Source organism: Peromyscus californicus, unplaced genomic scaffold (genome assembly GCF_007827085.1).
Source record: "Peromyscus californicus insignis strain IS unplaced genomic scaffold, ASM782708v3 Scaffold_19__1_contigs__length_69161282, whole genome shotgun sequence".
NCBI lineage: Eukaryota > Metazoa > Chordata > Mammalia > Rodentia > Cricetidae > Peromyscus > Peromyscus californicus.
Window position 1 is genome coordinate 50108410 of NW_026294491.1, and position 14921 is coordinate 50123330.

Below are 14921 nucleotides of genomic sequence, written 5' to 3' on the forward strand. Positions count from 1 at the left end.
ATGTTTTGTTTAAAAATATTGGAAATGTTGAGATGATTATATGATACCTTATTGTTGTGCTTACCAAGATGCAACCTTGATCATGTTTAAAAATATGTTTTCTCTCTTTAAAAAGATAACTCACCATTAACATGGAATACACATTTGTTAGTGACTCAATATTTTGTGCTCTTGCACACAAATCCGTTCTGTTGTTTGCTGTTAAAATGAGAGACAGCAGTTACTTCTGAGTGATGTCACTGTATAGGGATCCTGAGAGAACTTAGCGAGTGTGAATAGTGAGTAATCTACGCGTAGCAGGCTTTCTGGGACCTCTAGCCCCCAAATCATGACATAGAGAATTATTACTAGTCATCAGTGCTTGGCCTTAGTTTAGGCTTGTCCCACTAGCTCTTATAAGTTATTTTTACCTATTTCTCTTCATCTACATTTTGCCTTGGGTCTTCTTACCTTTCTTTCATTCCTCATTTCCTACTTTCCTGCATCCTCTCTGTCTGTCTGTCTGGCAGCTGCCTGGCTAGCTGACTCCCTTCCTTCTCCCTTTCTCTCTCCCTAACCTAAATTCCTTCTCCTACTTATTCTCTTTGTCCACCAGCCCCACCTATTTCTCTACTGCCTAGCTATTGGTTGTTCAGCTTTTTATTAGACCAATCAGGTACCTTAGGCAGGCAAGGTAAAACAAATGCAACACATCTTTATAGTTAAACAGTTATTCTGGAACACAAACAAATGTAACACATCTTTACTTATTTAAACAAATATTCTATTCCACAACGTCTACTGCTTCTATTTATTGCTCCCTTTCAACCTATATGTTTTATTAAACTCACTTCAGATCTCATTATTGTTATTCAACCTGCAGAGGTTCAAGACTCCTGAGGCTGACAGGGCATTGCTGAGAGAAAAATTACACAGAAGGCAAAACTATGAGTTCCTATGATATAGTTGAAAAGATGATACATTTAAAAGCCTCAGTAGAGAAACTGGAAGTGTAGTAGGACAGGCCCATAGGGGCGAGGAAATTGGCTCAGACCAGTAGCCAAGGCATGCACATTATGTACTCCTTAAGAGCCAACCTGCAGTCTGCCTGAGGAACCAGCAACAGTCACTGTCAGAATTCCTGATCATGTCCAGCCAATGAGGGAAGACCACACAGACTGGGTGCTGGGAGGAGGGTGTATAAGGCCTACCCTGTTTCAAATAAATGAGTTTGTTATTTGCTTTCAATGGACTCCCATTGTCTGTGTCGTTGAGGCTGTGCCTTCTCACCCCTATCCCCGAGGGAGCTGTTAGGATCCAAGCAACATGGAAGAACTTAGCACAATAGAAGAGGCTTTGCCTCACAAGGAGGCATTTTTTTTCATCATATTCTCCTTGAGCTGGTGTTTTCTATATGACAGTTAAGATCCACAGAGGAGAAATAAGTGTAATTGTAGTGAAAATAGTAACAGGAGTAGTCAAAATAACACCATCATTATTTGTTGGTTTTATTGACAAACTTCTCTATGCTTAGAACTATGCCTGGGTTTTAACATACAATGTATGTATGCATGAAAATTTCAATTTATATGCAAAATTACCAACTATATACCATCACTGAAGGTAGGAAATAGAACAAGGCCAATAACTCAAGAACTATATATCCACTACCCTTTCCAAAGAAAAATGTCTACTCCTCTAAAAGGTAACCATTTTGTTGTATCTTTTTGTTTTTCTTGTGATGGTGGTTATTGAACCTAGGGATATGTAAGTGCTAAACATAGGCTGTATCACTGAGTTACATCCCTGGCCTTAATTGCATCTTAAAAATACCTTTACCATGTCTTCATGAATCTGTGAATAGTATGGCTTAATGATTTCTGTTATGAATGAAATGACACTGTGAATATTCTTGTCTATTTCGCTTATCTGTAAGAGTCAGTCATGTGCAATTATAATTTATCTATGCTCACTATTTTATATTCCACTTTACCTACCACACAGAGAGAGAGAGAGAGAGAGAGAGAGAGAGAGAGAGAGAGAGAGAGAGAGAGAGAGAGAGAGGAAAAAGAGAAAGAGAGACAGAGACAGAGAGAGTGCACACATCTAATTTCACGCTATAGCCCATGCTGGCCTTGGACTCTGGCAGTCCTCTACCCGCAGCCTCCTAAGTGCTCGGATTGCAGGTGTCTCCACCGTGGCTGGGAAGAAGCTTCAGACCTTTTGTAAATGTGTGTGTGTGTGACTGGGAAGGTGGCCCCATCAGTAAAGCACTTGCTGAATGAGCGTGAAGACCATGTCAAAGTCAGGTCAGTGTAGCGGCCTGCCTGTAGATCTGGGGCACAGGAGGCAGATTTCTAGGAGCAAGCCGGCTAGCCAGACTAACTGAAATGGGCAAGCTCTGGACTAAGTGAGAGACTCTGCCTCAGTATATAAGGGAGAGAATGACCAGGGAACGTACCCAATGCCAACCTTGGGCATCCACATGTACACACAAATATGTGAACATACATGCACACTACACGCAAAAAAATTTGTAATTGATATAAATGTTTGTCTGTCTAAAAGTGACATTTTATAACTAGAGATTTTATTTTACAAGTAAAAATAGAATTAAAAATGCATTTTCACTGGTTTATGACATGTGACTCCTGCGTGAGCCCAGGGAAATAAATGTTCAGTTTGCACACTTGTACAAGCAGTGCACAGGTCAGCATTCTACTCTAGCCAGCACTTCTCCTCTCTGTCATTAATCACCGCTCAGACCCTATCAATGCAGGTGAGGTGTGTCTTCCTAATGGTGTGTGAAGTGGAGCCAGACATGCTACTCTCACTGTGCATAGTCTCTTCTGCTTATTATTCATTGTCTTGGAGGCTCATTCCTGTTGCTACATTATCATTCCTTATTGCGGAGCGTTACTCTGTAGCCCATATAAGCCATACTTTATGTTTTCATTCTGCTTTAAGTAGTATCTGACTTAGGGCATTGATGAATAATAATAAATGTTGGTATGAGCATTCCTGTAGTATTTAGTGAACACACACACACACACACACACACACACACACACACGAGAGAGAGAGAGAGAGAGAGAGAGAGAGAGAGAGAGAGAGAGAGAGAGAGAGAAAGCTAGCTAGCTATATCTTCTAGTTATATGTCTTTTGGATATCTCCAACTTGAGCCTTTCTGCTAGAATTTTCCAGAATGATTGTACCACTTTATATTCTCTTGAATACTGTAAGACAGTAACAGCTGTTTTGAATGGTCATCAGACAGTATTGTTACACATACATACATTAAAAACAAGCCAACAAGCCCTGAACAACCATGCTATGTATAGAAATCAACGCATTTGGCTGATACTAATAAGTACAGCTAAGATGGTCTGCTGTGTTCTTACTATTTTACATGGTAAAAACCAGAATCTTTGAGTAGCTAAAATAAATTAGTCTTATAGAAAGCAATACAAGATATAGTAATAGTTAAATAACTGTATACTAAAATACCCTGAAGTCTACCATGAGGAACCCGCTAAAGTTGTAATAGCTTTTTTAATACTTAGTTAACTATTAAAATAACTGAAACGATAAAGAATATGCATATACATTATGGTAGAAAGTCATATTTTAGGTATGTTACAGGCTTTGTAGTAAATTTGAAACATTTTTCCCATGGAATTTCTGAAATGTTTTTAAAGTCTTTTAAAGTTTTATTACAAGTGAAGCAATAAAGTAAAGAAGAAATCCAATTACTTTATGTGCAACGCTTTCATTTTCTACTTAATGAAAGAAAGACTTTTGCTCAATAAGCATGCAAGCTCACAATCCTTTTTTGTAAATTAGAAATTTTCTTAAATAGAAAGTAAGGAAATATCTTCTCAGTAAATGCTTTGAGAGAAAGTAGTTTTACTGAGTTAAAGCCTCCAGTTAAGTGCATCTTGCAGGGTATAAGGCTCAACAATGAAATTAGATGTGTTGTTGAAAAGAATGAAACCATCTAAACTTTACTGAGTGCCCAATGTAGTGCAAACATCATTTTGAAGCCTTTCAATATATTATTTCATAGTCGTCATGGTGCCTTGAGTTTGGTATGATTGTTCTTTTCATTCATTGCGTGAACCTGAAAGATGGAGGCTTGGCGGTTTATTCCTGGTCACCCAGCTGTTAAGTAGTGGCTAAGCTGAGCATCCACGGAGCATCCCGCCTTCCCAGCATGTACTGTGAACAATAATAGACTGTGTGCACTGTCAGTGTATTCTCTACCATCCAAAAGGGGATTAAGAAAGGAGGGGGACATTACTTATCTGGATGTGGCATGTGGCGGCAAGGGATGGGAAAAGACCTCCCTGCATCTCCACCTATCAACGCCTGAGGCAGATGGGAGAGCTGTCCCCATTACTCCTCTGTCATGTGGCTGAATGGGCAGGGGAGAGATCCTGTTATCCCTACACCCCTCAGGTAGGAGAGCTGGCCCTAAGGTCCTAAGAGCAGGAGAGCTGGTCCTTTCCCTCATCAGCTGCAGCACTCAGGAGAGTGGCCCCTGTGCAACACAGTAGAGCTGGCCCTGAAGGTGTAGGTGTGGGGGAACCGACCCTGAGGATGTGAAAGCTGGAGAACTGACCCCACCCCTTGCTCATTTCTGCAAGGGGTGAACTAGAAAGGACAATGCTGGAGAGCTCACCCTAGTGATGGGGGATAGCTGTCAGGCTGACCAACCCTGCAACTACCCAGGCTCAGAACCAGGGTTAAGTGTTGACCCACCCCAACATTCACCCTATCTGTGATCTGTGAGCACGGGTGTGGGAGGGTGTGGGTGGGAGGTGGGAGTGGTGGGAGTGGTTCTGCAGATCCAGGGCTACAGGATCTCCACGACACAGGGCAGCAATGGGATATCCAGGAAGAGTCCCAGTGAGGACCCAGTGTTAGAGTGCAGTAGAGACCAGGGGCCTCAAACCAAACCAATGATTCTTTGCAACGAATACCTGCTTGTTAAGATATGTGGATAAAGGTGTTTACTGCGTGACTCACTGCAGCTTCCATGATGAGATGTTCCCTTTCTCCCCTTTTCTTTTTTTCCTTTTTTATCTAAAATTTTATTTTGATTTATGGGGTGGGGGTGTTGCAGGAGCAGAGAGCGGATGCAAGGGGATGGGAGATGGGTGTGATCAGAATGCATGATGTGAAAGACACAAAAATAAAAGCTTTAAAGAAAGGAGAAGGAACAGGAGGCAAAGAATCAGCTCTTGTTTCTACTAAGTGTTGTTCACTGTGCTAATAAGCATTTTGTGTGTGCTACTTAGGGATGGCAGTAATCCTGGGAAGTTTCAGTACAGTTATGCAAATTTAATATGAATGAATGCAAAGGAGAAAGAAAATTCATAAGGAAAAGTTGACTCAAGGTCACATATAATAATTGGTGGAGCTCATCTTTCTAGAGGATGGTTGCTGGGAAGGAGCTTATTATTGCCTTACTGTATTTTCGTTACTGTTCTTGTTGCTGTGAACAAAAGAAGCTACTTAAGAAGGGCTTATTTTGGCAACATAGTGTAATAAAAGGAATATGGACTTTGGAGTCAGGAAGAACTCAGTGATTATGATTAAAGTTTAATTTTAACTGAGTGTGATAATGTGCATCTGTAATGCCAGCACCCAGAATGGGGAAGCAGGAATTTGAGGCCAGCCTGGGCTACATAGTGAGACACTGTCAAAAATAATTTATAACAAAACAAACAAAATAAACCTGTAAAGTCTGTAAGTATTCTTATAGTAGTCTGCCTTATGCCTAAAACTGAAGACAGCTAATATGTAACACATACACACCGTGTGTGACAGACTGTAACAGGTTCTTGGAACATAGCAGTGAAGAGTCCCTGCCCTGACACACCCATCCTGAAGTCCTCAGTTTTTAATCTCACATACATGTCCACCCTGGCTTGCAGCATTGTGTCAGTTACAGTTTAAAATTTCCTCCCAGTTTTTGTTCCCGTACATTGTACTTCTTTGTGTCTGCCTGTCTTCTGGTTTGGGAGCTATATAGCTTGCCTTATGATCTCATTTCTCTGATGAATCCAAAAGATGTCTAGTTTTCATCCCCACCCTTTCTACTTGTTAAATTCAGCAGCTTACAGATTCCTTATGTGCTGCTATCTGCATTAACTAGCCAGCTAAGGAACAGTTATCTCGTTCTTGAGGATCAGCTATTACACCTGTTACTTAAAGGAACAGGAAACGTCAAAAATATGACAGCTGAAAAGTAAGCTTTTATTCAGTTTTAGTCTGTGGAGAGCATTGTAAATTACCCAAAGACTGGGCAGTGAAGCGTCTGCTAATAAAACTATAATAATTTAAATGGGACTTCTACTGATTAGGAATCTCCATAGAGTTTATAAAATTGCTTTATCTGAATAGACTTAATGTACGTGCTTGTTGAAAAATTTTGCTTAGTAAATTATAGGTCTACCAATCATTATCCTCACATTGTTGACTCAGTTTTTCTAATAAGTGGTTCTCAACCTTCCTAATGCTGTGACCCTTTAACACAGTTCCTCATGTTGTGGTGACCCCAACCATAACATTATTTTTGTTGTTACTTCTTAACTGTAATTTTACTGCTATCAAGAACTGTGATGAAAAATCTGTGTTTTCCGAAGGTCTTAGGGCAACCCCTGTGCAAGGCTTGTTTGACCCCCAGATTGAGACCGCTGCCTTATTACAAGGCAGATTCTCTGTGTGATGTCTATAGAAGCTGAATAAGTTAAATTACAGTGACTCTACATGTATTGCTTTCCACTTCTGAGCTGAATGTAAACTGTCAGAAGGGTAATATGAAATGAAGGAGATGTGGTTGTCAAAATATTTTGATATTTACCTGTGCTCAATTTCTTTTCCTCCTCCAACGTCAGCTAGCAAGAGTTGATGGTAGCTAGGAAATAGTATGTGACCCAATTCTTCAAAAGTGTAACTTGCTGGCGGGATGACTCAGCAGTAAAGACACTTGCTGTCAAGCCTGAACTGAATGTTATCCCTGGACTCACAGGGCAGAAGGAGAGAACTGACTCTTTAAAGAAGTTTCCCTCTGAACTCCACACATGTCATGGTACGCACACACCCATACATAACAACACAAAATGAACAAATCAATAAAAATACAAAAAAATCTGCGTCTGGTGATGCAGTGCTGTGGTCTCTGCTACTTGGGAGTTTGAGGACTACAAGTTGAAGGCTTCCCTGGGCAACTTAGTGAGACTTTGACTCAAAATAAAGGGTAAAGAAGGAGGAGTTAGGAAAGTAGCTCAGCAGTACCATTTGCCTATCATGGATTAGGTGACAGATTCAATCCCCAGTCCTAAGGGGAAAAGGGGTAATTTCATTTAGAGTTAAATATCTGTGTTCACTATTCAGTGGGCTCATTGTGTAAGAATTACCACCGTAAGTTCAAAGACCATGTTTACCTGTTTTAAAAAAATAATAAATGCTCTCGGATTCCTTATACTAACTTCACGAAAATTATGCGTAAGTGAAACTGAAGATTTGTTTGATTAATAAAATAACCACTTAATCTAATGATTTACTCCAAAGGTGCAGAGGAAAGAAGATCAACAGCTCGAGCCTAAGAAAAGCACCAGCCCGAAAAATGCTGCAGAGCCCACTGTTGATCTGTTAGGACTTGGTAAGTAATGGAGATGCAAAACAGTTGAAAACCTACTCAAAATGAACATACCGTCCAGTTCTTCAGTATTATTTCAAAGATGTGGTTTGAAATGGTCTGATAAGTGTACTGAGCTCTCACAGAAAAGGCACATTTTAATAAGAAAAGCCAGGGTCTGTCAGCTCTGTTTTTTACTGAAATAAAAGTAATGAATTCCTTGGGGGAAAAGATACCACAATAACCTTCAAAAGCTTGGTAGATGTGGCATTTCAGCATTTAAGTAAACAATGAGTCATGCCCCTCTTCCTCCTAGCCCCACTCAATTAAAAAAAGGGGGGGTTCCCACCCTCTTAGTAAAATAATTCTGGATAACTTTATTAGCAAACATATAGATTCAAATTTAAATTTAGTTATAGCTTAAGCAGTGCATTTAAAAATTTGTTTTGCATATATTGTGCATAATAATGGGTTTCGTTATGACATTTTCATATACACAGTGTATTTTGACCATATTCACCTCTCCTTCACCCTCTCCTATCCCCCTTCCACTGCTTCTCAGCCCCTTCTTTTTCTCAGTGAGTCCCCTTCTACTTCCTTGTCTTATCTGTTTATGGGGTGTTCTGGGTGACCCAGTGAGTTTAATTAGGGTTAGTAAAAGGAGTATGGATGAGGGATTCTTTATAAGATGTGAGCAACTCACCAGTCGCTTCACCACTGAAGAAAATGTCTCTCCCCCCTATAGCAATCATTAAATGCCCATAAATCTTGAGAGAGGGGCAAGGTTTCATGAACCCCTCATGTTCCATGATGAAATATTGAGAGGCCCAATTTTGTGTAGGTAAACTACAGCTTCTGAGTGCTCAAGAGTGCATTGGATGTATCATTCCTGTAAGACAGCATTCCACAACATCCCATCCCTTTCCTTTGCCTCTTACATTCTTTCACCCCCTCGTCTGTGATATTCCATGAGCCCTGGAGTGGATGACATTGATAGCTCATTTGTAACTGAGCATTCAGTAGTCACCCATCCTCAGACTTTGACCTATCGAGTTTTTACATTAATCACTACTCACTGCAAACTGAAGCCTCCCTGACCAGCACAAATGTATGGGCATAAACAGAAATATTTAGAAGACAATTTCTTAGACGCATCACATTGATTTTATAAACAAATATCCATCCCAACAGTACCTTTCTTATTAGGGCTTCTGACTTTCCTAGCCATGAACTTTTGAACAAGTTTGCAGTATCACATATGAATTCTCTTCTGTGAACTGTTGTAAGCATTGGAGCTCAGATGGCAAGGTATCCTGGCAGTTGGGAGCCAAGGAACACTACAAAGCCACTGTAAGACTAGCAGCTTACAGCCCTGCTCCAAGAAACGTTTCCCCAATGCAAGTGTAACAGTCCTGCTCCCACACAACAAACCTCATTCAAGAGATTTATTGGGAGGGAAGAACCCAGGAGGTAGCTTCCTTTAGGATGAGAAGCAGCAGCAAACTGAACAGAGAGCTAATACAGGGTTTAGGGGCTGGGGTCAAGTCAGGGTCAGGGTGCTTTTCCTTGGCCCAGGTCTCAGATCAAGTCGGGGACAGAATGTTCTTTCCTTGGCCTTTCTTACACTACATGAACTGAGCCTCAAATCCAATCAGAAAGTTGTTTGTCACCCCCTATAGTCATGCTACTGTTGTATCAGTATCATGTCTATTAGTTTGGTAGTATAGTGCGCCGATTCGATGAGTCACAATTCTTTCCTAGAAGCTTCCATAGTACTTTCTGGAACTAACCAGCAGAGAAGAAACTTCTACTTTAGTACTTGCTTGATTTCTGTAAGTTCTATAACCAAAGTATGTAGTGTGTTCAGCAATGGAATCTTGTCTTATAATCCTGGTAGGAAATGACATGCATTGTCATTGGGGCCTTCCTGGCCAACACCTCGTATGGAATTAGAACACCCTTGGCACTCTTTCATTGAATAACTTTATGGCTTCTGAGAACAGCTTTATCCACCTATGCAGGGCACCTCTGTTCAAAGTCTGTCTTACTCTTTTTTGTTGTTGTTTAGTTTTTAGTTAATCAAGTATCGGGTGTCCTCATGGCTTTTTCCATATACACTTAGTTTTGGTTGGCCTCTTGCCCCATACTACTTAAACCTTCTTTATCTCCACTATCTTCCCTTCCACTTTCATATTATATATGTTCTACTCCCCCACCCTAACTTAAAGCTTCTTTCTCTCATGGGACCTTTGGTTTTCTGGCTGCTAGCTAGATTTGAGATAGGTTTGGTGGAATTTGTTGACTAATTAATTAAATGTGAGAATTATAAGAAAAGGGAGAATTAAAGGTGGCCCTAACTATGTTTTGGACTGGACAGTCAGAAGAATAGAATTTTCCGTAGAGGTGGGAAAGTCTGCAGGAATCTGGATGGAAGATTAGGAGTTTTGTTTGACTATAGTTAATTGGAAATATTTATTGCACTAAAAATCTAACTTTAATAGAAGGAACTCTTAATTAGGTCTAGGTGACTTAGGAGTTTAAAGAGAGGTCTAGATGAGGAATACAAAATTGGATGTTCCCTGCTTGTAGGTGTTATTCATAATTAGGAAATTAGACCGGATCATTAACAAAGTGAGAATAGAGAGGTTTAAGAAGAAAAGAGCTTTAAGTTCTGTGCCTGTGGTACTCAGTTCTTTAGAGGCCAGCAACTAAAACAAAAGACCTAGAAAGGTGGCCATGGAGGGATGAGTATGACTTAGGACATTGTAGCATCCATCCCCTTGTAAAGTAGTGAAGTAAGAATGTGATGAGTTATGCCCTGGTGACAAATTTCCTCAGAGTATTGGTGGAATATAGGGACAAAAAAAGTTTATGTTAGGTTATGTCCATCAGAAGCTAGCTGATATTCTACTCTGTCTTCTCTTCTCTTCAGCACCCAGGTTGACAGCAGCCTCCCTCCTTCTATCTCAAACAAGAATTGGCCAAATGTCTATACAAACAAAATGTAAATATTTTAACTTTGTTGGCCATAAAAATCTCTTGTAATAACTACTTAGCCATAAATAAATGCCTGAATGAATAGACTATGTTCTATTAAAATTTTATTTGTAGAAAAGGCAGAGGACCAAATGTAGCCTACAAACCATTGAGTCCCATTCATTGCTGTGAATTATGGCAAAGGAATAGGAACACATAGCAGGTCACATGCAGTCTCCCGAAGGTTATGTCTTTGGGTTATTACTTGAATTTCAGTGGCAACATGGCCATTCAAGTGCCATCAAATATATAGGTAAAGTAAGGAAGAGAGGAAAGAGTAAACAGTTGTCACGTGTTTCTGGCGGATGAAGCAGAATGCAGGCTGAGAAAGCAGTACATCCAACACAAGTAATAAGAGTAACTTCAGGGTGGTGGGAATGTGAAGATGATCAGTGGAATCTGAGAGACTGGAAGGCAAACAAGAAATACATATATATGGTCCTTTAGAGGCACTGTCCATGAAGGTCTGGGGGCAGGGGAATGGAGCAGTAACTATAGGAGGATATGGACAGGACGGAAACAGTTCTTTCATGGTGACATTACAAGATGTTTACCGTTAGAAATAGACATACAGAGTAGCCAGATCTGATTCCAGGACAAGGAAAAACTGCAGTAACAGTTTCTTCTAATGACCTGGGGAGATGAGATCTAGTAGAAAACTGAAATAACTGGCCTCTGAGACATTCAGTAAACTACAAGGCTGAAAACAGATCAAATGAGGTTGTAGCTGAGCTACCACAGTTGATCCACAGACCTGAACACAAAAGAAGTAAGTGGTTGTTAGCTGGTGCAGTGATGGGGTTAGTTACTATGTAGTTAGTTAGCACTATTGCAGGAGTTGAGGATTTGGTTGATAGCTCTGCTGTTAGCAGTTTGTACAATAGGTAACTACTGTCACCCATACAAATAACTATAGGATATAAAGTAGCTTCTACTAGCTAACCTTTCTTACACACTTAAGCCTGTGTAGGCTACAACTGCACTCTTTGAGACAGTGAAAGAGCTTTAGGAAACTTTTCAGGGGAGAACCAAGGTTTTTGGGGGGGTTGTAATAAGGGTAAGGAAATGTTTGAAGAGTAAAGGATTATGTAGTGGATTTTACTGGTGATGACATTGGGCAGCAGGTTTAGACCATGCTCTAAAGTTCCAAAGGATGGGAAGGATAAGAAGGGCAGAAAAAGAGCTTCTTGTTGATAGAGCTTTAGAATGGGGAGTAGGGAGATTCTTACTTTAATCACATTCACACTTTCGGGTTATTGGTATTCCTAGATTCATTTAAAAATACTTAAAAAAAAAAAAAACAAAACAAAAAACAAAACTGTAAGGATTTAATGAGCTCACAAACGCTCATGAGACTACAGAGAATCCAAGAAGCCTTTTACAGGCGAAGAGATGAGGCTCAGCAGTTAATGTGCTACCACTCACTGCTCTTGCATAGACTCCATGTTTGGTTCCCAGCAGTCATATCAGGAGGCTCCCAAGCACCCATAACCCCCAGGCCTCATGCACATTACCCCCTTGCCCCAACACACAAACATACACACAGTTAAAAATAAATCTTTAATTCTTTAATTTAAAAAGACCCCACTTAGCTCAGAGAAAACAGTGATCCTCCGTCTGGATCATAGTGGTGTTTGCCTTGGGCAACAGACAAATTTTCTGCCTAGGAGCATGCCCTCCTCTCCAATAAGATTGCCCCCCTACTTTTTATGAGGAGAGGAGTTAGAAGGTGTCCTTCCAGGTGAGCATGTGCTTTAGGTAAAAGGCTCGAAAAGAAGCATAACTCATTGGTGTGAAACATTACCTTCCTGGTTTCAGTTCAGCCTTTTATAAACAGTTCCTACAGGGTTTTTGTTTTGTGGCCATGTGTATACTGCATGTACGCTGCAGAGCAACCTGGCCCCTTAACTGGAACATTGACCATCAGTCCTGCTTGTTTGTGCTCTCTTGTGTTCCCCCTCTCCCGCCGTGTGTGTGTGTGTGTGTGTGTGTGTGTGTGTGTGTGTGTGTGTGTGCGCGCGCGCACATGCACGACCTTTGAATTGCTGAGGGTGTCTGAGAGCATCACGTGTACTTTGCACCCAGAAAGTATTTCATGAGAAATCAATTATTATTTAGCTTAGGAGAGTAGACAGTTTCTATCTTTAATTTTATTTTTTTGCCTTAATCTTAGCATAATCTGGTAAATTTCTACCAAACCATTTCATGTATGCAATACATGAACTATTTATCTTTGGCCTGTGAAGAACTTTTGGAAATAAATTTGTTTTATATGATTTGACTTCATATTGAAGGGATATCTTGTTTTTTGAGGCTGTATGTAAAATGGTACAGGTATATGTAGACACCAGCAATCAGATCTACTAAGACATTGGGTAAGCCACATCTAAGCAGTCTCATATGACAGCTGTCAGTGTGTGTGTGCCTCCTGAAAGATTTCAGGGCTTCCTTCTGCACAGCATTGTAGTATCTGTTCATGAGGGCATATCCAACTTAAAGCTGGCCAGGTTTTAGGACAGTACAGTGTCTTCCCCCTGGCATAGTAGACTGGCATCTCGGCACAGGAGCTTATAAATGGAGCAGGACAGACAGTGCAAGAGAGCAAAGATTACCTTTTAAGGGCACCTCAGTTGTTGTTGTTGTTTTTTTTTTTTTTTTTTTTTTTGGCAAGTTAGCCAAAACACCATATATTTAGCAGTAGTAAAGAGTAAAAAGTAAACTAACTAGCTAGTACTAGTTAGCTTTCAGACACTTTCTAAACAAAGTTAGGAAACAGTTTAAAGCTTGGAGTTTTTAAGTGCTTCAGGTGACTGGTGACTTGAATTTAAAAATTAATTCACATGGGGCTTATTTTACCTCACAAAGCAAGGAATATATTTTAATACAGAGGGATTCCAAAAAATTTCTATTGAGAGAAAAAGCTTTAAATGACTTCTTGACTAAAAAACCAACATGAACAACATGAACATTTAGAAAGCTTCAAGAACTTTACTACTACAAAGAGTGTGTCTGTGTCTCATGGAGGCAGCCTCCTTGACTTGATCAGCACCGGCTCTACATCCAGCCCATCCATTCTGATTGGGCTTGCTGGCTCAGTAGGTAATTGAGGAATTGGACTTGGCAGTTTTCATTGTGATAGGGTATACTAAAGGCTAAATGTTCATGCTCCTCTGTCAAAAATGGTAATGAAAAATACAACATCCGTTTGCTTATCAACTTCTTACCTGCCTTATACTAGATTGGTGGTGCATAAAAGCTCATCTTGCTCTTTGGCATTATTTCATCATCTGTGCAAATAGATTATGACCACCTAATGACTCTGACATTCAAGGAAAAGATGAATGCAGTTAGTATTTATTGAGTACCAGCAGAGTTTGTTGATTACTAGTAAATATCAGAAAAGGAATCTAGGGGTATTTACAGTTGTGCATATAGAAAATAGAGTTGCAGTTTTAAAGAAAGAAAAATGTGGCTAAGGGAATTGCTTCTGGGGACTTAGTTTGAAATCTGGATTAATGCTAATGTTTAAATTTCAAGTTCCATTTTCTTCAATTTCATCAGTTAGTTTTCTTGCTAGTGTTGCTGCTAATTAAAGAAAACAGCCTGCACTTTGTATACTTAATTTCAGGTAAAATTACTGGCTTATGACAGCTTCCTTTGCAGTGACAACTCAGTTAGAAGCAACTATCCAGATAAAGACAGCTGTTAGTTCTCTCTCTCTCTCTCTCTCTCTCTCTCTCTCTCTCTCTCTCTCTCTCTCTCTCTCACACACACACACACACACACACACACACACACACACACACACACACTCATCTTTTTAGAGCATTTTATGAACTCTAGTCTGTTTGCATTTCATTGAGCAGGCAGCTTTGGAGAGTCTATCAGGTGATGTGATAGGACAATTGGAACTGTAGTTCTGTAGGAGAATGAGTTGCAGATCCTGCTAGCAGGGCAGTTGGTGGAGGCTTCTCTGTTCTTGAGTTGTTTTGTGTGATACTCTGAAAACATTGATAGGTTGAACCATGGCAGTGATTTGGAAACATATTCCTGATTAGGAGAACTCCAGCCTCTTTCATAAGTGAACTGGAAAGGAGAAGTCCTGGTGTTAGGAAGCACTTGTAACACAAACAGATAGTAGTGTGAAAGTTTGTGAGCAAGGAGGAGTTAGCCAAGGATGCTGGCAGCTGAGTTTCTCAGGTGCACCAGTTTGTTAACCTTTCTTGAAATCCTTCACTTATTATTATAAACCTTTGAGGTG

The 14921-nt window shown here is 40.1% G+C and overlaps 1 protein-coding gene across 3 annotated transcripts in view; it reads left to right on the forward strand.

The window, feature by feature from the left end:
* Smap1 (small ArfGAP 1) overlaps positions 1-14921 on the forward strand; it is a 106547-nt gene that overhangs the window by 80817 nt on the left and 10809 nt on the right. For all 3 annotated transcript variants that reach the window (XM_052745283.1, XM_052745285.1, XM_052745284.1), the window contains one exon: positions 7558-7648. In XM_052745283.1, the coding sequence (XP_052601243.1) occupies positions 7558-7648 (91 nt within the window). The remainder of the gene's footprint in view (positions 1-7557; positions 7649-14921) is intronic.